Here is a 23,405-nt window from a genome sequence, read left to right as displayed (position 1 = left end):
AGGGGAAGTAGGCGGAGCCGCCGTCAGCCCGGCACCCAATCCGGCGCGGCGGCGACGCACGGCCGGGGGCGGGCCCGGCGCGGCGGCGTCCGATTGGCCGCGGCGGAGGTCAGTCCCCGCCCGCTGACCCCGCCGCGAGCGGCGGGGCGGGGGGGGGGGGGGGGGTGGCTCGGTGCAAAGTGTCCCCACACGGCTCGGCCCCCTCGGCGCCCGGCTCCGCCGCTCCCCCCGCCCCGCCGCCGCCGCCGCCAGCGCGGGGGGCGGCTGCGGGCCCCTCCCCTCCCCCCCCGGCGGCACACAGGTAACGGCCGCGGCGGGGGGGGGGGGCAGAGCCCCGAGCGTCCCCGCCGGCGGGGCGGCGGCGGGAGGGGGGTGTGGGGGGGGGGGCCGCGACCCCTTGGCCTCGCCGCTCCGGGGGGGCCCCGGCTCCGCTCCCCGCCGCGGCAGCCTCGCCCGCGCCGCCCCCTCGCGCGGGATGGGGGGGGGGGGCGCTCAGCCCCCTGCCCCGCTGCGGCCGCGGCGGGGGGCGGCTGGGCTGCCCCCCCCTCCACACACACCCCCCCGCCGGGGCCTGCCCCGCCGGGCCGCCCCCCCCCCTTCCGCCGGGCCGGGCCGGGCCGGGCCGGGGGGAGCCGCGGGCCCCTCCGGCCCCCGCCGGGCTCGGCTCCCCGCCCGCCAGGCCGCGGAGCGCCGCGCTGGGGCTTTGCCCGGCTCCTTCCGCGCGCTGGCCGCCTCCCGGGGCACTGGCTGTGGCGAGGGAGCGATGGCGTTTCCCGGCAGCCGCGCTTTGCGGGTCACTTCCTGTCCCATTCTGTAGCGCTTGCCTCGTACTTCAATTCCCCTGAGACTTGCGCTTGACAGGGCTGGCAGTCCTGCCGCTGAGGTCCCTCCAACTCCTCGGTTTCCTGAGGGAGCGCTCCTCTTTCCATGCTGAGGTCCCAGTTTGGGTAAATAACCCTCTGCTTCCTAAATTTTGAAGAATTGCCCCTTTCCAGCCTGTTATTGCTTTGGTATTAACTGTTTTTGTTCTCCGTTTCTCTCTCTTAATGTCATTATGTGGCTCAGTGCACCTTTCTTCTTTCCTTTTCTTTAGGTTTAAGCTGCCTTAAAGGAGAATTAAAAATTCTGACTCCAAAGAACAAAATAAGACAGAAGAAAGAAAGAGAGAAAGCAGTGCTCAAAAAAAAGAGAAGGTGATAATTTATATACAGTCTCCAAAATCATCCTAGATGTGTGGTTTGGCTGGATTTGGGGCCTCGTGTTGTGAATGTTTTTATGTTTTTGATAGATTTGAATAGATAGTATTAGATTTCTTTGTTCTCTTAAAGCATAATAGCAAGTAGGTTTAAAAGTTGAAAAGCATTAAAGCCCAGCTGAAGTTCTATTCCTCTCTCTTCTTGTTGTGTTCATTTTCTAAATTTTATCTGCAAACATTTTCACTGTGATCTGCTACGTAATTTTTTTTTTTTGGCTCTTCGTTTGAGGAATGTAATTTAAAATGACTTCATTCTGGGTAGTTAAAAGCATCTTTTCTTAAAGCCTTCTCACTGACTTATGGGTACAACACATGACTTCTAGTAGCTGCTCAGATTCTAAAATTATTATTGGGGTAGATCATGGTAATTGCATTATGTTGGTTTAGGTATATCTAATTTTTGCATGTGTCAAGCTTTTTGCGTTGTGTTGTAACCAAGTTGCAAAAATTGAAACTCATTTAATTGGGTGGGTGTCTGCTTAGATGTGCTAACTTTTTCCGTTGAAATCACAGGAGAAGATAATATTGTTAGATACTTGAGGAAAAATATGAAACATGGCATCAAAAATTGAATGCTACTGCTAAAAGGAGAAAGGTTAGGTTTCAGGGGAAGAAAGATTCATAGGGTGAATTGCCTGTTCTGTGTGGCAAGAAGATACAGAGATGGGCTTTAGAAGGAAAGAGAGCAAGAGGGGGAGGAAAGATGTCTATCAGGCTTTTTCTGCATCCTACTGTTAGTATGCTCTGAATAATGGAATTTCTACTCATTATTTTTGTGTAAAGTCTGTACTGAACCCATTTTAATCCATTTCAGATGTGGATGGGCCTGTGTTATTTTGGCAAATATATCCTCGATATGCATCTTGCTGTCTTTGTCATGTTTTCAGAGATGTCATTGACTGTAGCATAACGTATTTCATTGTCAGCAATAAATTATTTTTTAGCATTAGATGCAGGGGAAGAGCAGTACCTGTTGCCAACAACCTTGGTCAAGGATGGATCATTTTTCTAATATAGGCATCTCTGGCGTATGGCGAAGAGTAGCTGTTAAACTTCAAAGACTAAATAGAACATTCCCCAGTGCAGCAAACTTTGAGATGCATTTTAAAAATACAATGAAGAAATACTCGAATTATTTTGATAGCTTACTATAAAAACATATGTAACACTGGAACATGTGAACATGTCCAGTGTAATTGCAGGAGGGGTTTTTGGTAACAGTGCAGGAGACAAGATGGATGTGCACTAGTACAAACTTTTCAGTGTAATTATGCCACACCTGTTTCATATGAAGTTGGTTTATTATAAACACCTTTTTTACAGCCCATCCAGTGCACCTAACATAGGGGCTTGCATTAATGTAGCTACTCAAACAGGACACCTCTAGTGCTGATAAGTCCTTGGATGGTTAGGATTTATTCACAGAATGAATTGCAACTGCTCATTTGATTTTTTTGAAGCTCCTTAATGTGAAATGCCAGTGCAGTGAAGTTTGATCCAGATGCAGAGGCTGAAACTGAGTTGACAGAAATGGGAGAATTACCTTTTGGCAGAAATTTACACATGGCCAAAACAAGAAACAAAGGTAAACAATGTGCTGAAGGCCTGCTCTTCTCTGGAAGAAATGTAGCGTGTTGCAACTATAGCTGTCCCATTAGATAAAGTTGCACAGTCAGACTTTATGATCTTTTGTGTATATGCTCATTTTATTTATTTTTTTTTACAGTGAATTCTAAACCCTTAAAGAAAATATGCTGACTGAGATACTGCTTTATGTTGTTCTAGGATTTGCTTACAGAATGATACTATCAGGGTGAAAAACTGTTGCTTTATCCACTGAAGTCATTTAATGAATTCTGTCCTTTCAGACTCTTTTAGGATATTAAAAAAAAATATGGAGCAAATTTAAGTCTTCTGCAGATTGTTGAATGAAATGAGCTTTATAAACAGCATTCATTTGTTCATCGGTTGTGTTGCGAATATTAGAACTGAAGTGATTGCTTTAGCAAGGTTTGAACTAGCCATTTCCTGCTTCTGTTGATCAATGACGTGTTAGTGCTTGTATGCTTGTAGCAGTGTTAAATTATAGAAATCCTATATATTAGCACTTGCTCTGAATTGTAACATGCTCTTAAAGCAAAATTTTCATCTTATTTATACTGCATCATTCTTTGAAACTTAATAACAGCACCACTGTAACTTAAGAGAGCTTGTCTTCTGCTTGGTATGTGAGGATCTCGAGGATCATGCTGTAGACTGCAAACTCTGTACAGTTTGTGGGTATAGACTTTGAGGAAGGAAAGTCGTAGCTCTGCAAACCAGTTGCTGTGTTTTTTACTGAAAAAGATCCATAGGACCTTGCTTTAGCACTACATTGAAGTCCTTGGTTTGAAAGGACTTGCAGTATTTCCTTTACTGGGCTCTACTTGCAGTTCAGATTGTTAGTGTATGGGTTGAAATTTTTGAGAGTGGTTAATAGCCGATGCATAACTAGCACTTTCCGACGGCAGGGACTGTTCTACTGTTCTCCAGTTTGCAGACCTGAAGTTATATGAGCTGTGTAATTTCACTTTCTGCATCAGGCCCAAAACATCAGACCTCACAACATCGATGTGAAATGGATAATAGTTGGTAAAGTGATACCTCTAGACTTGAGTTGCAGCCACCTGCAGAATGTAAGAGAAGCTGCTTATTAGTATATAACAACGCTAGATAGCATCCTACAGTACCATAAAAAAACTGCTGTTAATGTAGTAGTGTTAGATTATACTTATTTTAAGTTAAATTTGTCCCAGCTGCAAGATGGCATTAGAGATGCTGTCACGAGAATTGTGTGTGTGTGTGAGTGTGTGTGTATCTTTTAATGACTTCTTAGTGATGGTTTCTTTCCTTTGAAATCTAAGTTCCTCTATGATATTTTGGGGGATTCATGCACTCTTAACTCATTGCTTTCAGACCCAGCAGTACACAGGTGTTGCTTGATAATCTTCATCTCAGTCAAGTGGATAGATAAGGTATACTTTGCTTGATACCTGTCTGAGATGTAGTGTTGAGCACTCAGCAGAAAATATATTCAGGGTTATAAGCTGTGAAATTCTGCTATTTCACATGCTATCTGCAAACTTTATTATTGTGACATGGGAACACAAATAATAATGCGATGTGTTGCTTTACTCTGTTGTCTGAAGAGCTTTGCAAATAGGAAGGTGATAGTTGTATTTAGACTTCTTGTTGAACACACACTGACCGTTTTTAAAATGCCTTTTGAGTGAGAACACATTCAGCTTGTTTGAATTTTGAATTGGGTGAGATAAGTGGGTTGTGGGGATGACGAACACTAATGTGATTATCCTTAGTTCAAAGGGCTTCCCCCCCCCCTCCACAATCTTAGAATACTTCATTTCAACCAGAGACAATTAGGATTTACATTGATGAGGTCTATGCTAGCTATGAATGTAATAATGATAAATGTAATAATGTAATTAATGTAATAATGATAAATGTCCTGTGTAGTAGTACACTTTTACTGTTGTATAGCGTTACGTTGACATCAGTTAACCTTATTCTGCTCTTGAATGTGTGACCTTGTGGCCCTGGTTGGAGGTCTATAAGGCCATCTGAATGAACAAAATACTATATTATAAGGTCTTACTTTTAGTGCCAACTTTGAGCCATCTTTAAAGTAAAAATATAGATATGTCAGAATTAATTTTCCACATCATATTTGGAGTGATTTGTTTAATGAAGGAGCGCATTGATGTAGAAAAGTCTCAGATCTCTTTGACAACATGAGACTTATGCATAGGTAATGAAGATGTTTGTCTTATTTTTTTAGTTGATGTGCTACTTCTACTACAATTATTAGTATTTTAAGCAAACTTTGTCTAGTTGTTCAGTAAGTGACTTTACTTTCACTAAAAATATAACTTCTTTTTATTAAAGTTGCAGATCTTACTCTTGCCATATGCAGCTAATTTTCCTTTGGGGGGAAAAAAAGCTTGTTACTTTTTTAGTGGAGCAATCTGTTACCTTGTCTGTAGTCTGTGAAGTCAGTGCAATTCTAATTTGCATTAGCTAATAAAAAATGTGTGGGCTTTTAAGTGAAAATCATGCAAAAATAAAAAAAAAAAAAAGAGTGAACTAACGACCGATCGTCTATGCAAAAAACAAGGCTAGAAATGTGATCAAATGAGGTCATGGCAGTGCAGTTTTGTGCAGGGCTGTGAGCATATCTGCAGACCTTGTATGTTTTTTTTTCTTGGGAAGCAAAGCTCTTGAAAACGTGCATGAGAGGGATGAAGAGTGCTTTTTTCATCTTCTCTAAGCTATCATCAGGAAGGCAAGATTTTATGTTGTGTTAAGTGACAGAAATTTTCACTTAAGCTAAAAGCTGCGTAGTTCTTGCAACTATTCTGGTACAATTCATTTACAGCAGAAACAAGTCAGGGTTGTTCTTGTATGATCTGCTATATGATGAAGTAATTAATACTGTTATTATTTGTTATATTATTGCAATGCCTAGTCATAGTCTAAGTTCCCGTTGTGTTCAGCATTGTACACACACGCTCAAAAGTGATCTTGTCCCAAAGAGCTTGCAGTCAAAGTGAAAGAAAGGCCAGATAGAAGAGGTATACAAAGAATTAATGAATGATATTAATTAGCATAGGCTCTCAAAAGTACTGTGAGGAGTGGTTTGACTGTGGGGCTGATACTGTTAACTATAGATGACAGGGAAAGAGGATTAGCTCTCCTTATCTGAAGGAAGAGGCTGGATAGGGATTGTAACCGCCGTTTACTAAACTTAGGGATAAAAGGGAAAGTGTTACATATGAAGAAAGGGGTGAAGATTTTTGAGCTGAAGCTATTGCTTGTTTTGTGAAAGTATGTTTGCCTGTTTGTAAGATATGGTGTGTGTTAGGCTGATTTCTTGTGTGAGGGAGTGAAGATTGTATGGTAGCCCTAGAGAAGTCCCGTCAGAGGTCAGGGAAGACAATGATCTGTATTGTCAGGTTTTATTTTTTAGATGAAGAAACATAGATATGATAGAGAAACAAAAATGGTTTGGGAGGAACTGTACGGGTTGTCTATGTTTTTCCTGGAGTCTGGCTCCTACATGGAGATGTTAAGCAGTCAGGCAGAAATGTGTACTGTAACCTTTGCATCCATTCTTGTTCCATGGCAGGAACAGATACGTGAAAACCTGAAAGAAGGATTCTTTTAGGTTTACTTCAGTGATACAGCACATCTCTAGTTTCTCTTTTTTTTTCCATTAAGTATTCTCTGCAGCCTTGTCTGTCGGTAGCATCCTCCCCACCCCCGGCCTCTGGAGAACTGCCTAATAATGAAAGAAAACACACTTTAGAGTCTTTTCTGGCATAACTGCATTATAACATAGAATTGTAGCATAGGTTCAGGATAAAACTAGCTAGACCTCTCACTTTCAGTCTTTGTACCTAATAAGAAATATTATTCTTTTTAAGGGGTAGCAGGTTGTTTGACACACATGGCCACACAAGATTATGAATAATGAAGACAGTGAAGAGTGGGACATACATCACAAAGTGACAACCTCCTATAAGGTAATGCAGGAAAGCATTGAATTTATTTTGTTATACTTGCAAAATCAGTTCAGTAGTTGTCCTCTATTTTCATGGTGCTACTGTCATTATAACCAAGAATGTCTAAGTACATTTTTCCTGTCTTTATTTTATTTTTTTTTACTTGTATGGAGAAAGCCAAAATGTAGTCATCGAAACACATACTGTGTTCTGAATGAGACTGATTATAGTTGTAAAACAGTAACTGTTAAGTGCCAAATGGCTAATGACTTCCAGTAGTCCTTTCAGTCTCCAAAGATTGATGCTGTAAATGGGGAATCTTTAAATGGGAATTTTAAATGAATTATGGAGTGGAAGCAAAAATGTTTTCAAAGCTGGTATGTGTCTAGAACTATCCTGAAACCTTCAACATTACACTTTAGTATTCATGTAATTTGAATTTCATTGCTTGCAATGGAGGTGAGATAAAATTGCTATTTTGAGAAACTCCACAACTGATAAAAGGAGCTTCTTATGCCTGACTTTGTCTTCTGTTTTGTATGTTTTTGTACTTACATACTTCAGTACTAGCTAATTTGAATAAATTCTGCTAGTTGCGTGCAACATACGGGGCCAATGCCAGCTTTTTATAATGCTGCATTACAAATATATCCACCAGCTGAGAAGTATGATATAAAGAGCTTTGCTTTCCCTTAACCAACTGTCTTCATAGATACTTGGGGGGATGCTGCTGGCCCCTAAATGAGAAATACCACTTCTTCTCTCCTGATCTGTTCAGTCATCCAGTCTCTTCTCAGATTTTCAGTGACTAGTTTGATCCTCACTTTCAAGATGATATGAGATCCTGCAAGTGTTACTCCTTTACAAATAATATTTCATTTTTATCAGATGCTCTCAATTTGAGGGAAAAGTTTTCATATCTTGCTTTTCTACGCATTCAGAAAGTAGGGCCAAAGAGCCATGCTCTGTTTTTTGAGGGATCTTCTCATGGCTCATACTTATTATCGGACAGGTTTTACTATCAGTCTTCGCCTGTAAATCCGAAGGAAGATCTTGGCTATATGGTTGGAATTTCATTAATACTACCATTACCAGTGTGATCCAGACAAAATGCAGCTCACTCTCACAGGTGACCATGTTCTAAAGTGCTAAGTGGAGTTTAGAAAAGGCTTAGCAAAAGCTTATTAGAGTCAATAAAAATACTTCCATTGTCATCTGATTAATCAAGTTTGATTTTTTGGATATGCTGCAAAAGCTGAACTATTGAGTGAGCAGGTGCTGCTTTTGCAAAGCCTCTTTTCTTCTAGTACCAGATAATGGAATCAATATTATGAAACAAAACAAAGCCAGGTCCTAAGCTGTATATAACCTATTGAGTTAGAAAATGTTTCATAACCACATGCTGAAATGGTGATTGTTGCCATACATGGTATCTTGAAGCATTTATAAATGTCAAAATCAGGCATTTTGTGTATGTAATTTCCATGTTCACTGTATAAATAAATAGTCGTTGTAGCTACCTGTTACTTCAGAGTTTGTATCTCTGCATGTAGCACATAAATAACTTTGCCATGGGCCCAAATAGGTTGTAAGAGTGACTAGGTGTCCAAGCCTTTATCTGGAAGCATGACATTGATTGATGTTTTCACTTTTCTCTTGTCTGCATGTTTATCTGAATCAGAGGAAAACAAGTGCCCAGTGGGATATGAGGAGTTGATTGCAATGTCTTTTGAATGACCTATGAATCATGAGGATCTGGAAATCCTTATATTTATGTAAATGAAGGGTTAGATGATGGCATAGATTGGCATCCTAATAAAATAGGGTTGCTGTAAATTTTAAAGATAGTTTAAAATTCATATTTGTCTTTAGAATTTCTCCTTGTATGAGTAAGAGTAACTTAATTAACTTTACAGGAGTCTTTTCTAAACTTTATCTTGAAGTTGTATGTTAATATCCGTTCCAACAGTTTCTGAATATTTTCTGAGACTTCTGCTGTTCAGCATTCCCTTTCTAATATCTCGTGTTTGTCCATTTTCTTCTGATCCTCTTTCCATTCTAGGAATACCTGTTAATGGGATGTGATACATAATGTATGTGAAAATGCAAGTGTTTAACAGACTTTATATACTGTGAAAGAGTCCCTAAATATCTGTATTTTTTTTCTTGTCTGCAGCCGGGTAGCAAATAGAACTGAAGATGAATACTTTTCAAACAGAGCATGGAATATAGTACTTATTTCTTTTCCAATATACGCTGGTGTATAGGCTCTTTTACAATGGCTATTTTAGATAGCCTTTTGGCCCAGCTCTCTCATATACTGTGTCAAGGTAATTATAAATTGAATTGTTCGAGTATATGTACTCGTGGTGTTTGAGAGGGCTGTATTAACTGCACCTGTTTCCTCAGGTCTCATATATGATCGTCTTTGTGTCTGATCCTTGGATTATAAATGTCCTTAACAGTGTTTTTGTACCAATAAAGAATTCCACGAGGCAAAATACAGGCAGTAGACTGTGACTTAGAATAAAGTTTTTAGTTTGAATGTTAGTTTTACTAATGTTCCTTTACAGTGCGTCTCAAGAAAAAGTTAAATTAATCAGACAAAAATGTTTTCAATTTAGCTTAGAGGTTATATATTTCCAGAAAAAACTAGAAAATATCATCGTCCAGTTGCTCTAGTAAGGCAGCATTGTTTCATGCGACAGTTTAGGTAATCTATTCAACTGGTATCTCTGGAGTTGGTGATAATAGCCATGCTGTGATCTTAAATGAAAGTTGCGTTGTGGGGATTTTTCATTTTGCTTATTACTCAGGTTACTTTAACAGTGGACTGTTTTTTGATGCTGTCATTTCTGAAGAAAGTGTTTTTTATTTATAATGTGCAAGTGTCCCTTTTTGTTGCAGTTCAGTGATTTGAACCATATGCTATGTTTTTGCTAGCAGTAGTAAGATAGTCTGTAATTCTTATCTTACACATAAGATGTTCTGCATGTGGAGAGTAAATCCTAGCATTGCTTTTCACTAGTACTGATTCTTTCTAGATACCTCTTTTCTTTGTCCCTGTGCTAATTTATTCATGTTTTATATTGATTCAAGGTGACTAGTATGACCTCATGACGCTTCTGTAAAAGTCAGATTCAGCTAGGATGTTACACCATCACTGTCGGAGAAACCCTGAACTACAGGAAGAGTTGCAGATTCAGGCTGCAGTTGCTGCTGGCGATGTTCACACTGTGCGCAAGATGCTGGAGCAAGGTTATTCTCCAAATGGACGAGATGCCAATGGTTGGACCTTGCTTCATTTCTCTGCAGCAAGAGGGAAAGAGAGATGTGTCCGTGTTTTTCTTGAACATGGGGGTAAGCTAACTAGAGAAAAATTTTGATTCTCATTTTGCAACTTTCTAGCTCAGTTTCTATTGTATGCCTTTCCAGGACCAGTTAAGTGTCAGACTACTTCTGATAATTTTTTTTCCTCTTTTCTTTCTTTGGAATGATGCTTCATTTCTATCTCCATCTGATGCATGCTCTGTAAATGAGGTAGTAGATGAGCTTTGTATCTAAATACCTTTTTTTTTTTTTTTTATTGGCTAGGAACTGTTGTAAGGATGAATAAGCATTATAAAAGTAGGACAGAAAAGCTCATTATGAACTTAGTGAGTGCTGTGAGTGCATCTATAGGCCTTCCTTCTCTGTTAGGGGGATTATTAGAAGAAGGCAAGTGTTTGAGTTGAAATCCTCGGGAAGATTGTTTCATAATTTTCAAGCAAGTTAACAAGTCAAATTAAAGGCTAAGCTTTCGCATAGGCTTTAACACAGTCTGCTAAACTTTGAAGACAATACTCTTTGTGCTAGGATTTTAGTGTCAGCTAGTCCAGTTGAGTTTGTCTCTCCTGCATCCTTCAGGAACAGTGAAGCTTTGTTTGAAGAACTGATTGAATTTTGACAGTTTAAGTGGTATAGTCCTTCAGCTGATGGTTATTCCCCCTCAAATGGTAGAGTCGAAGTTGCTTTTTGCTATAGCTTTATTACTAGACCACCTAAAGTTTTGGAAGTTGGTAGTCTTAAACTTTTAATCTAACACTAGGAGTGGAAAACAAAAATTAGGAAGGGCTCTCCACATTCTGAGTAGAGGTCTTAACGGAACAGCATTTTGTAGTGTAGCACTGTTCTTGTCAGCTAAATTGATAAATAATGAATTAAGATGTTTTCAGTCACAAGCAGACTTATCTGAGTTCTCTTTTTGATGCTTTATTTATACTTGAGGCTATACAGCCCCTCATTTGTATTTCATTATTTGTTATATGTATAAATCATACTTAAAGCTGGGTGGCACTAGTAGGCTGTTGTATTTGTACCGTTAGTGGTATGTTACTTCAGATTAGTAGTGAAATATAGCCTGAACAACTGGGCTCTGTTCATAAACCTACTACAGTTTTCTAACTATATTAAACTAGCAACCACCCCTTGTCATTGGGTGGGGGTGAGGGAGAAGAAGCTACTAGACTGCACAAATAAATAAATAACTTTAAATTTTACTTTTTTAAATGTCATATATGTAGGTCCCAAGTCTTCAGTTTCATAATTTTACATTTTTAGGCTGTAAATCTGGAAATAAGTTGTTTTTTAACTCTATAAACTTGAAGGTGATCTCAAAAAAAGAGTAAATCTCAAATGTTTTTCATTGAATAGGTTTTGATATTGGATAGCTGTTGGCTTAGCGTTTTTGTTTTGTTTCTATTTTTGTTGTTGTTACTCTCTCTGCTAAATGAAACACTGACTGGATCTGATGCTTGGTGAGAAATGTTTGTAGTGAAACATCATGTTGCTTCCAGAACAGGGGAATTTAATCACCAGGACTAGAAAGTTGAGTAACAAGTAGTGTGAGGATTAGTCATCTACAGCGGCTTTTCTTTAGCTGAGCCTTGCTTCAGAAAGTTGGCGCTGTTTTGTGTTTTGCCTTGTTTTCCCTTAAAACAGAGACATAAAAGATAATGAATATTTAAAAAATAATAATGACACAAATGAGCTGTTAAACAGTGAATGAGCTGACTGTTAAAGGCAAACTTAATCATTCCTGCCTCATTACTGAGAGGTCTGTCTCTACCTTTCTTAACACAATTTTTCACCTTCCTCCCACTCAGGAAATGGATTAGTTTGATATTGGGTGCTAATCCATGCAGACTAAAATGATATTGTGGTGAAGGACAAAGTCATTTTCTGGTGTGAATCTTATGGTAGACAGAGTCCTGGACTGGCTGTGTAAGTTTATAATAAAAGAGATAGTGAGAGGGAGTGGATGAAGCACTGAAGAAGAGGAGACTGAAGTGTTAGTGGGAAGGATGGAGACTCGTGATGGTTGTGGCCACCTAGAGTGGTGATGAAGTTTAGCATAGCTGGAAATGTTTTCGTGGTACAGGAGTGAGAAACTCATGCGGGGCTGTAGGTGAGGGGAAGGTGCTGTGCCTAAGGTCTGGGACATGAACACTCTTGACCTAGAATCTTGAATGATAGTGGAGTTGAGATGGAGCTTGATGAATGTAGGCTGAGAAAGGATCTGAGAAATAAAAGGTAGCTTTTTATGAGGAATTAGGACCAGGCTGCTCCCTGGTTTTTCTTTCACTCTTCTATTATTGCTCACCAGTGAAGGAAGAACCGTGGGATGGACTTGTGCATGCAGGCTGACTTGACTGACTAGAGAGGATAGAACAGGAGCAAGCTTTTTATTATCCATTAAATAAGAGGGAGACACAGATAGATGTGGAAAATGCGTAATATAGCTGGTCCAGATTTAAGGATGGAGCAAGCAGAAAACAACAACCAGATATAGAGATAATAGATCAGGTAAGAAGTACTCCTTAGCAAGTGTTGAAATGCAGAAACTTAAACAGAATCATGGAGAAACTTAATTTTCATAGGAAAGAGTAAATTAGATTTTTTGAATATGTCTCATTTTAATAAAGTAACAATTCTATGAATTTAGTACTTCCCCTCCACAAGAATATCTAGTGTCACAAAACTCAAGTTTAGGAGAACAGCGCAAAAATAGGCACATAGTTTTGAGAAATCTGTAATTCTGGCCTAACAAGCTTTTTTTTTTCTCCCCCCGATATACTTTTTGCTTTTAAAATCACTTATGGAGTTAGCCCAATGCTGGACAAAAAAATACATTTCATTAATCCACACCATTGCCATCACTATTAAGGTTAGGACCAACTAGAGGCTTGGAAGTGTGTAGCTGTTGCTTGTCTTTTGGTAAAATCATCTTAACACTATCGGAACAGGACAGTTTCCAGTTACTTGTATTAAAATGAAGGAATAATTCACAAAAGCTCCTAGAAATTGAAGAAAGAGAAGGAAGTATCCAAATAGAGGTTTGTATTTATTTTTAGTCTTAACTGCAAGGTATCTAATTTTAGCAAGATCGTGCAGAATCCAGGAGAAACTAGAGAATGGGAAATGCTTCTCTCTCTAAGCCAGCTTATGAAGTGTTTTTATGCCTGAGCAGTAACGCTTTCCCGGAGGTCTTTCGTATCAGCTTTGTCCTAGAAGATTCAAAACAAGAAGCATATGTTGCCTTGTATCTAAACCTTGAGGTCATAATTAAACCCTAATGGAGGAGAAAGCTTGACATAATAGACATACTTTTATAGAGATAGAAGCATTGCTTTCTTGGCTTCACAAATGAGACTAGGATAAAATGACCTAGCAAAGGTAGCATGGAAGAAGGGAGAGTCTGTCCCACTGAACAGTAAATTAAAACTCTAACATTTTGGACTGAAGTCCAGGAATCTATATATCCTCCAGATTAGAGGATTAAGAAGAGTCTCGTTCTCAGTAACAGTTGAGTTTAAATGGCTAACTTAGATGCCTGACTTTAACATGGAATGAGATAAACCTGAGTATCATTCAAAGTTGCAAATTCTGTCTCGTTTGAGATCAATAGCAATTATTTGGTGTCTTTGATAACTGATGCAGCAGTTCAAGGTTTATGTCACTTTACTATACCTAATCTTTAAGAATATTAGAAGTGAAGAAATGCAGTTGTTCATATTTCTAGATTTTGTCATCCCCAAATTAATGGGAAGCTTGAGAAGGAATAACTATAATTGCTTTATAGTCAGGCTAAAGGCAAGATAAAGAAATACTGACAACTACTGGCTTCCTACTTTCCTAGTTAAACATACTAGTAACAGCTACATTCCCCACTCCCCCCGCAGATTCTGGAAGGTAAGCAAGAGATATTTTTCCAAATTTGTTTCTACCTTGCTTGTGTTCCAGGGGTAGAGAGTTATTTCATGATAGCGAGCAAATGCTGAAGTCAAGAAAAAAATCCTAAGTTCTTAAGGCAGTATCAGCTGTGTAGCGTACTTTTAGTAATATCGTAGGAACTGAAAAGATGGAAATCGTATGCAGCATAATGAACATAATGCAGGTCCAACTTTGGCTGGAAGTACCTGTGCACTTAATAATAGTTTGTCCAGGAGATGGCAGCAAAACATTTACTGAACAGTAATGGACAATGTTTTGGTCTTGTTTAAATTACTTACCTAATTGAGGAGATGAATGGTACCAGTCAGTTCACTAAAATCCATAATGTTAACAGAAATTGCAATATTTTTTGATGAGATTTTGTTTCCAAACTTGCTTTTGGAAGTTTTGTTATTAGTGTTGCTTTCCCCCCCACCAACTGAAGATTTTTTTTTCCTGTTCTTCTTGACATTTATGTGATTTGGTTTTTTTCTTCATTGACCTTTGTCATCAAAAGCAGATTTTGTGGAGGGAAGACAGAAAGCTATTTTGAACCTTAGGGAAAGGGCATCTCCGTTTTGTGAGCTAAAATACAAAAATTTTTATCAAAAATATATGCATGCAAATGTTGGACCGTATCTAATTCAATTTGAAAATGGCATAGGCCAAACAAGATAGCAACAGTGACCTGTACTTCAGTCGGAGAATAGAAATGATGGATGTGCATGCCCTGTGCAGCATAGAAGAGAGAAGACACAGCATGAAACAGTGGTTGTCAAAACTTGAAACATTTTTGGGGTGGAAAATGGCCCTCACTGATGCTATCTCCTTTCCATTATGTCCCCTTTCTCCCTAATTCTAGTGTCCAGAATGCATCACCCCTATGCATCTTAATTTTCATGTTTTTGCTTCTCCCTTAAGGTTATGTATCGCCAATCAGGAAACAATCTACAGTAGTCTGAGCAGTGGGAAGAAACAGACCCTGAGAGCAGCTATCATCCCTTTGAAATACTCCCCTTAGTTTTCAATGACTTTGTCGATTATACTGATTTTCTGCTGTGTTTTGGACCTTGTCATAGTTGCAGCTCAGGAACCAGCTTTTCGGTCACTGACTTCATCTTCCTACCAACCTGCGGATGCTTCAGCAATTATTTTCACTCAGTTGAGATGTAACTTTGCAGAGTGCTGAAACTTCTGCTGCCTTTCATAGAAGATAGGAAGACTGTTGCCACTAGGGGTCTAAACTTTCCTTATTTTTTCTGTCGTTACTTCTAGGTACCTATGCTATTTATTTACTAGAGGCAGTTCTCTGATTTTATTTCTTTGATGTTTTAATTGTGTAGCCAGGCTGCTTTAGTTTTGTTTGGTTTTCTGTTTTTTTTTTTTTCCTAGTCTTTATTTAAAATTTTAAGAAATCCTGAAGGTTGCTGGATAACTTCTGCAACTGTACTTAGAACTTTCTTGCCTGTCCTTTTATTTTGGTAAGGTCTCTATCTCAGTGCATTTTCCAGATATGGTTGCAGTAGATCCATACTGGGAAGTTCTTTGTTATTCTCCTGTAATAATTTTTACATATTCAGACATTTAGACTAAACTAGCTTGCAATTAATACTATACTGTGAAGTTAATTCACTGCAGGCTGGAATTTTAAGATGGGAATAGGTCTGCCCCTGCACTTTGGAAATATGTTGGCAACTGAACAAAGAATTCTGCCCTTTCTCTATGGAAGAGCAGACCAAGGGTTCCTCTCAAGTGATGTATCTGATCACTCAGTGTTTGTAGCCTTCAGCTAAGTAAACCTGAGTAGTCTCAATGTCCCATGCTTCCCCGACCGTCCTTAGTTTTCTTTAAAATGCAGTAGGTATAGAAGAGGGAATTGATTGCCAGAATGCAAGGACAGGACTTTCAAGGTCGGGAAAGATGGACAGACAGGGTTAAGCTTGTCTGCCCTTGGAGGTGATGTGCTTTGAGCACACATGTTGTATGCCTATACATCAGACACTTGCACAAGGAATGATGGAGGACAGACCTCACCAGTTTTTCCGATGGGTATACTGGCACACGGAACGTGTGTGGACTTCAGGCTAGTCTCTTGTGTAGGTAATATCTCTCTTTACCAGCTGGTAGATGTAAGTTAGGAAAGTGCCTCAAACATCCAAACTGTAGCATGCTCCCGTTTTACCATCCCACAGGCGATATCTGCATGCAGTGGAAAGAGAAACCTTTTGGCCTGGCTTGCTCTATAGCTGAAAAATGGTAATGAGGCAGGCACCTTTCCTTTGGTAGTTAATGTGGCAAGTGTGAACAATCATTAGCTTTAGAAATCCGAGTGTCCTGAGTGAATTGAATTAAATAAATTGGCTTTGCTATTTTATTTTTTAAACTCAAAGCTCACTGAGTTTGTGTGCTGTTTTGGAAAACAAAATCTGTGTAATCACTTGTATTCTGTACCAATGTCTCCTGACTCTTTCCGTAACGGGATGCTTACATTCTTGTAAAATCTTAAATTTTTATAAAACTATAAATTCAGAACAGATTTGTCATCTATAAAAACAGACTTTATCAAGATAATCTAAAATAACATATATCCTCCATGCTTTGGAAATCCTGCAGACCACAGAGAAACATTTTACCTAATACAGTATTACACCCTAAAAACAATACAATCCTGCCAGACCACAAAACATCCGCTATTTGGGATTGCAGATGTTGCTACACATGCTTCTTTTTAAGATCAAGAAGCAGCACAAGGGAAAATAAAACAAAAAGTTTAACGCTGAGAAAGAAATATAATATTATAGAACTGAAGGAAAACTGGATGGACAGGGAGGTTTGAGTAGTTAACCAAAGAGCGCTAAAAAGATGTGGAAGACTATTAGTCAAATTCATTAAAAAAGGGGGGGGGGGGAAAGCATTTTTGTGTAATTATTTCTTAAGTGCAATTTAACTTTCCTTAAAAGTGTTTTTGTTCGTGAAAGTAAGAATTTGTTTGAAGTATTAAAAAAAAAAAAAAAAAAAAGGTAATGTTATGCCTGGAAACAATAACATTAAACCCTTCGTTTTTTGTTTTTGGGTTTTTTTTTTTTTTTTTTTTTTTGGCAGAACCAGATTACAGTAATGTCTTCTAATTTTTTTTAATTATTTATTTCATCTTAACTTTAGCTGATCCCACTGTTAAGGACTTAATTGGAGGCTTCACTGCTTTGCATTACGCAGCCATGCATGGCCGAGCAAGGATTGCGCGCTTGATGTTGGAGTCTGAATATAGAAGTGACATTATTAATGCGAAAAGCAACGATGGTTGGACTCCCCTCCATGTAGCAGCTCACTACGGCAGAGACTCATTTGTCAGGCTCCTGTTGGAGTTCAAGGCTGAGGTTGATCCGCTCAGTGATAAAGGTACTACACCGCTTCAGCTGGCCATTATCCGAGAGAGGTCAAGCTGCGTGAAAATCCTTCTGGATCATAATGCCAACATCGACATTCAAAATGGTTTCCTGTTACGATACGCTGTGATCAAAAGCAATCACTCTTACTGCCGAATGTTCCTTCAGAGAGGGGCGGATACAAACTTGGGTCGCTTGGAAGATGGACAGACGCCCTTACACTTGTCTGCTCTTAGAGATGATGTGCTTTGTGCACAAATGTTGTATAATTATGGAGCAGACACTAACACAAGGAACTATGAAGGACAAACCCCACTGGCTGTTTCAATAAGTATTTCTGGAAGTAGCCGACCCTGTCTGGATTTCTTACAAGAAGTGACAAGTATGTATGTAAGAAAAGTTAATCACAGGACACAATGTCCTCTTAAAGCCTTCTTTGAGCTTAGTCCCAGAAAAAATGTTTTCTCTTTGCCCCTTGAGGCTTTTTAAATGCACTAGAAAGTTACTGGGAAAGCGAAGGGATAGTGGTACCGGGAATCTCTTGCTATCCTGCTCAGCAAAGGTGCTAATGTTAAGTATATCTCGTTTAAATTTGTTTTGTTTAAATATCTACAGAAAGCAGTCATTTAAACAAAAAAAAATGGAGTGTAAAATCTAGTTTTATTAATAGTCCTAGCACAAGAGTTTGTGGTGTTGGGGGGGGGGTGGTTTAAGGGTCTTTTCCTTGTTAGTGCCATGCCAGTACTTTGCAGTTGGTGGCTATTTCGTCTGGCACTCTGACTAGAGCAAAAAAGACCTTTTGCTGCTTTATATACTCCCACATTCTCACCTTCTTTTCCCTCAATCCAGACAACAAAATGGGCATTTTTTATTTGCACAACTTGTTGTGGGTTCATAGGCTGTGTAGCTTTGATTTTATTTTTGTTTATATCTCTGATACGAGAGAGAGTTGAACTTGTCTTTACTTCTGATATTTAAACAGCTGGGGGAATATAGGCTGTTAATGTTCAGTTTTGATTGTCACTTTCTGCTATATTAGGACTACTGAAAGTTTTTTTCCTACTCTTTCATTGCATATGCAATGCTATAATAAAGTGCTTCATAGTTATAGTATTACTCAAAGCATTTAGGACTTGTTGATTAGCAGTTAGGAGTTTGCTAATTCAGGCATATTAAACTGGCCCGATAATGTATCATCCAACTAGAATTATCTTTGAATTTTAGAAAAGAACAGGGTATTTGGTACGTGCTTCCCCTCTTCCCCCATCCTTTTTTATTATTATTACTGTTTTTTTTAATGTGGTAAGTACCCTATATATTCTACAAAGAAAGTGAAATTTAATGAAGGGGGGTGGAGGGACGGACTGAGATCTGGCAGTAGCTGACACAAATAAGTATTTGGAATTTGATTCTTGTCTTCCTGCCTTGTGTTGTTATTTCTGCATATATCTGAAATCCAAAGAGAATTTTTTAACAGGGGAAACAGTAGGAAATACAAGCAACTAATTGGTTTTATATAATTTCCCCTACACCTTCTTATTCAAACATATTTCTTCCCACTTTTCTTTTGAGAGCTTCATATATAATAGCAAAGTCAAGGTTATTGGTCAATGATCTAATATCAAGACTTTAATATTTCGGTCTTAAAACTTATCTGTAAAGCTGAAGAGTTAGATTGCTTCAGAGATTTTCTGCAGTATCTAAAGACTAATTCAGAAAGTTGGTATTCTGACTTATTTTTAGATCATGGATTCCATATTTTAAGGGTTTAAAGTTATGATTTCACTGAAGTAATAAGTAAATTCTGCTAGATCTACAGAAACTTCTTTTGTAGATTAAATTTGTGGCCCATATTATAATCTTGGAACTGTCCTGATTTTGTGCCGAAGGCTTATATTTCTGTGTGTGAAAGGAGGGAGAAGTGGGAAAGGAGGAATGTCTAACGCTGACAAAAACACTTTTGCTTTGCGATTCTGAGCAAAATTAATATTCATATACAATTTACAACGGCTATAAACAGCCTGCCCTTAGTATAAATCTCCAAATACTGTCTTCCACTGTTTTCATAATTAATCTTTCCAATAAGACAATGTAGGAGAAAGGACACGAGGGAAGAATCGGCTGGAATTCTCATAGCGGAGTTCCCAGCTAGCTCAGATGATATGCAGAGGAGCTTTGAAATCTTATACTGTGGCGCTCTAGGGGAGAAAGATATTTCTGAGTCTATTGCAATGTGTATTTACTGAAAAAACTTTTACAACACTTTTCTAGTGGTTGTCGCACTGGAATTATCTCTTGTGGTTCGTAACAGTGCCCTGGTTTTAGGGCTAGAAAGGGAGTTTTTACTTTGTTTATTTGAGCATTAGCTTAAATGCTTAATGTAGAAATCTGTAGCTGTAAGTTTTTATATACGCATTCAGAGCTTAGAAAAGGTATCTTTGATAGTAAAACAGAAACCAGTATTTACTTGCAGTATTTTCAATTTTTTAGGCTTAACGTATGTAAGTTAGGAAAGGTATCAAACTGATAAATACTCAAAAGAAAGCAGTTATGTGCTTCAGGTAAAAGAGATAATATTTAGCAGTCTAAATATGTAAGATAAAGTTACTGTTATTTTTATCCTCAAATAACGTATTTGCACAGTTTCAAGTCCACAAAAGCCAGCATATAGGGAGTGTTTTGCTTTAAAGCATTTGACTCCCTGGTAGATGCTGTAATGGGCAATAACCGCAATCTTAGCCAAGTCCCACGTTCTTCAGAACAGGCAAGAAACCAAACTCTCAGAAATGCTTAATACTGACTCCGTAAGTCTGTAAGAAGATTGGCACGTTGGAGATTTTGTTCTTTGACTCCGAGGGAAAGGAATGAAGTTAGTGTGTAGCTGCCTCTCAGTATTAAAGCATGAAGTTGGAAATTTTTAATCGTGAGTCTGCTGTTGACTCAGTGCGAGGCAGTCGCTCTCATCTGCCTCCCCCCCAACACAAAAAATGAGTACTGTTTCTCCATGAAATAGCAATATTGAAGATAAATGCTTAATGATTTTATTAATCATCTTCCTTTTCCCTTTCATGTGATATGGCTTATGCTTTCCCACTCAAAAGACACGTATTGATAACCACTACAGTAGCTGAAATCGTCTAATGAAGAGTCATTTTGGAGCCCTTCCGTGTGACATTTCAGTCGTGCAAAGAAGCAGCGGCAATTCACTTGCTGCCTGGGCTGTCAGAGGCTTAAGACACGGGATGTAGACTTGCCTCTTCTGGGGTGTGAGTGAGTTAAGCTAGGAATAAATTAATATAAAATTAAAATACAGATGCACGTATATGTGTGAATATATTTATATATACATAACACTCACACATATACTTTGTTTGGTAATTAATATGTCTAAAGAATTGTATTTATGATTACAGTCCTGGATGGAATGGTTTAAGTTGAGTTTAAACAGGATTTGAGACTATTATAATAATAAAGAGAATATTGTAGGTAGTAAAAATGTTAAGTATTAGGAAAATACTTAAATTTAAAAACTTTAACATATTAAAAATCCAATTGTGATCTTGAAGAATCTTGAACCCTTGAATCCCTCCCCATAGCTTCATTTAATTTAATCACTGTTCAGGTAACTTAGCTGAGAAGAGAGCCTATAACTGGCTGTGCAAGGTGCTCCTCTGTGCAGAGGCAGATAACAAAGTAAATGGATACGGCCACGGTAGTGTAATACGGCGTGCATGTTAGCAGGCATCAGAGACAACTAACTATAGATCTGGAATGAGATCTGAAGGTCACCAAATGAGTAGATAAATGAAATGCAGATATTTCATCTGCATTCAGTTTTGTATTTTCCATGGGGCAAATCATTGGCTTTGAGAAGAGATTTTAATTTATGTTTAGAACACTTATAAAGTACTATCAAAGTGCAGAAAAAAATAGACAAAAGTCCAGTATGGAAACACATACACTTTCTTTGTCTTGTTGTTTGTGCTAAATAAGGATAACTTTTCACTAGGATTTCTTTACTGGAAGAGCATTTTAAAAAGTTTAAGAATAGTTTAAGAATACAGAAATGTCATAACAAAATATGTAGCAATCTGTTTAATTCACTCTGGATAATTACTGAGAAAACAGTGTCTTCATATTTGCTATACTATACTATAGAAGAAATTTAGTGGAATTAGAAGTTTTGATTGTTTCCTTTGGTGCTGCTGGAAATATTGCACTGATAAATGTGATCTGCTTTGTCATCCAGTGGTATGCAGGGAATTAGTGAAAAACAGTTATTTTATAAATTTCATTTTATCTCAATCAGTGATGCACAAATGTTGCTTAAATCATGATTACTTTCTGTTGATTTCAGGTAACTATTTTTTTTAAAGACCAGTGTAGTTTTTGATACCTTACAAAATAAGTTGGTTCGAATTCTCTGTTTAGGGAACTGACTTCCCGATTCTTTTCTTTCAAGAAAAAGGGAAGATAACTTTCAAAGCTTGTCTGACTGTGACTGAGTCAGAATTGCCTGGCTAAACCGAATGTGATGCTTAAAGGTAGCTAGCAAAGCAAACTGCAGCTGACTGTGTTGAATCCTTTTTCTAGATGTGTAGAATAGTCACTTCAAGAGGCCTATCTAAAATAAATTTTATATTATTATGTGTCAGGTATGGTGTTCCCCCCAGGGGAAAGGCACTATTTACACGTTTGGGCTGTACTCTGTTACAGTGTGAAAGTAGTGTAACACAATGTGACTTAAGCCTTTCTTTACATCTGCCTACCAGTTCAGCCACTTTACTACCTATCTCGTAAAAGTAGGTAAGCATTATGCTATTGAAGCTCTCTCTAAAACTGCTGTGTGAATTCAACGGAGACCAAATTTATAGATAAGTTGTGAAATATTAAAATCTGATGCAGGCATGTAGTTTATCATACTTAGATCTTAATTTAATTGCCGAATACACCTATTATACCCAACGTTGTGCTTTACTGGCATTCTGCTTTTCCGTATGTAAATTTTCAGCCCAAAAACCACTCCTTGTTGGTGCATATTTTCTGTGCCAGAAATGGAAATTTAAGAGTTAAATTCCGGAGAATTATTTTTTCGAAGAGCAATGAAGAACGATTTGAAGTATTCTAGCAGAAACATACTGAACACAAAATTAAGCCAGAACTGTGAAAACAGCTCGTATGGTACGAGAAGCCGCCGCCGTCGAAGCGCCCCGGTCGGCGTGCGGCTGAGCCGCCGCCCGAGTCGCGCTGCAGTTCGGCGCGGCGGCGGCCTCGGAGCTTGCAGCCTTCCGGCAGGACCCTGCTGGGTCGCGTAACGGCCTCCGCGTGTTTCGCGGCACGTTAGCCCGTGCTGTCGGCTTTCCGAATTTCCAGTCGATAAGTTAATTCTTTACATCGTGTGTGCGTGTGAAGTTACGACCCCTTCTTGAACGTCTCTCATCTCCGTGACCCTTTTTACCCCCAAAACCAGCGAATTCTTAACTAACTTCGGTTGCTGGCAGCAGCTCAGTTCCCTCATGGTTCTAGAATTAAACTGGATTCATAGTTAGCTGCAGAGGAAACATTTATGTCCATGCTCTGGAGGAACTGAGCTGTCGCCAGCTGTAAGTCAGCCTGGTTTCAGTTGTTTTTCATGTTCCACAAAACTTCTATTTTTAAATTTCCTTTGTAGCTGAAAAGAAGGTACTAAATGCTTTCTTGATGCTGTTTTCAGCTTTTCACAATTCCCAGAGGAATCAAGCTCAATTTGAGAAATACCGCTGTAAGCTGTTTCTAAAGAAATGTGTTAATATTGCAAAGAAAACTGTGGGCAGCATCCCAAATGTAAAACTGACATTTCTTTTTTTTATTTTATAACTTTTTCAGAAGTTGCCTGTTCATGTGAATCCAATGACGCTGCTTGTTAGCTTTTATAAGATTTTTTTTTTTTTTAAGTAGGTGGAAGAAAACACTGGG

The 23,405-nt window shown here is 38.8% G+C and overlaps 1 protein-coding gene across 4 annotated transcripts in view; it reads left to right on the top strand.

Moving 5' to 3' along the window:
* Nucleotides 1-272: 272 nt before the first annotated feature.
* Nucleotides 273-23,405, top strand: part of ASB7 (ankyrin repeat and SOCS box containing 7) — a 32,111-nt gene continuing 8,978 nt past the window's right edge. For 2 of the 4 annotated variants that reach the window (XR_009959496.1, XM_062584106.1), the window contains exons 1-6: nucleotides 753-947; nucleotides 1,094-1,193; nucleotides 2,716-2,840; nucleotides 6,736-6,834; nucleotides 9,913-10,173; nucleotides 17,227-17,832. Coding sequence is in view for 3 of the 4 variants with exons in the window: in XM_062584106.1 (XP_062440090.1) it covers nucleotides 9,963-10,173; nucleotides 17,227-17,832 (817 nt within the window). In the remaining variant the exon portion in view is untranslated. Of the gene's footprint in view, nucleotides 302-752; nucleotides 948-1,093; nucleotides 1,194-2,715; nucleotides 2,841-6,735; nucleotides 6,835-9,912; nucleotides 10,174-17,226; nucleotides 17,833-23,405 lie in introns of those variants that run through there. The other 2 variants (XM_062584108.1, XM_062584107.1) reach the window with 2 other exon arrangements.

This window comes from Rhea pennata, chromosome 10 (genome assembly GCF_028389875.1).
Source record: "Rhea pennata isolate bPtePen1 chromosome 10, bPtePen1.pri, whole genome shotgun sequence".
NCBI lineage: Eukaryota > Metazoa > Chordata > Aves > Rheiformes > Rheidae > Rhea > Rhea pennata.
Note: the sequence above shows the minus strand (reverse complement) of the source record. Positions and strands in the feature narration are given on the sequence as shown.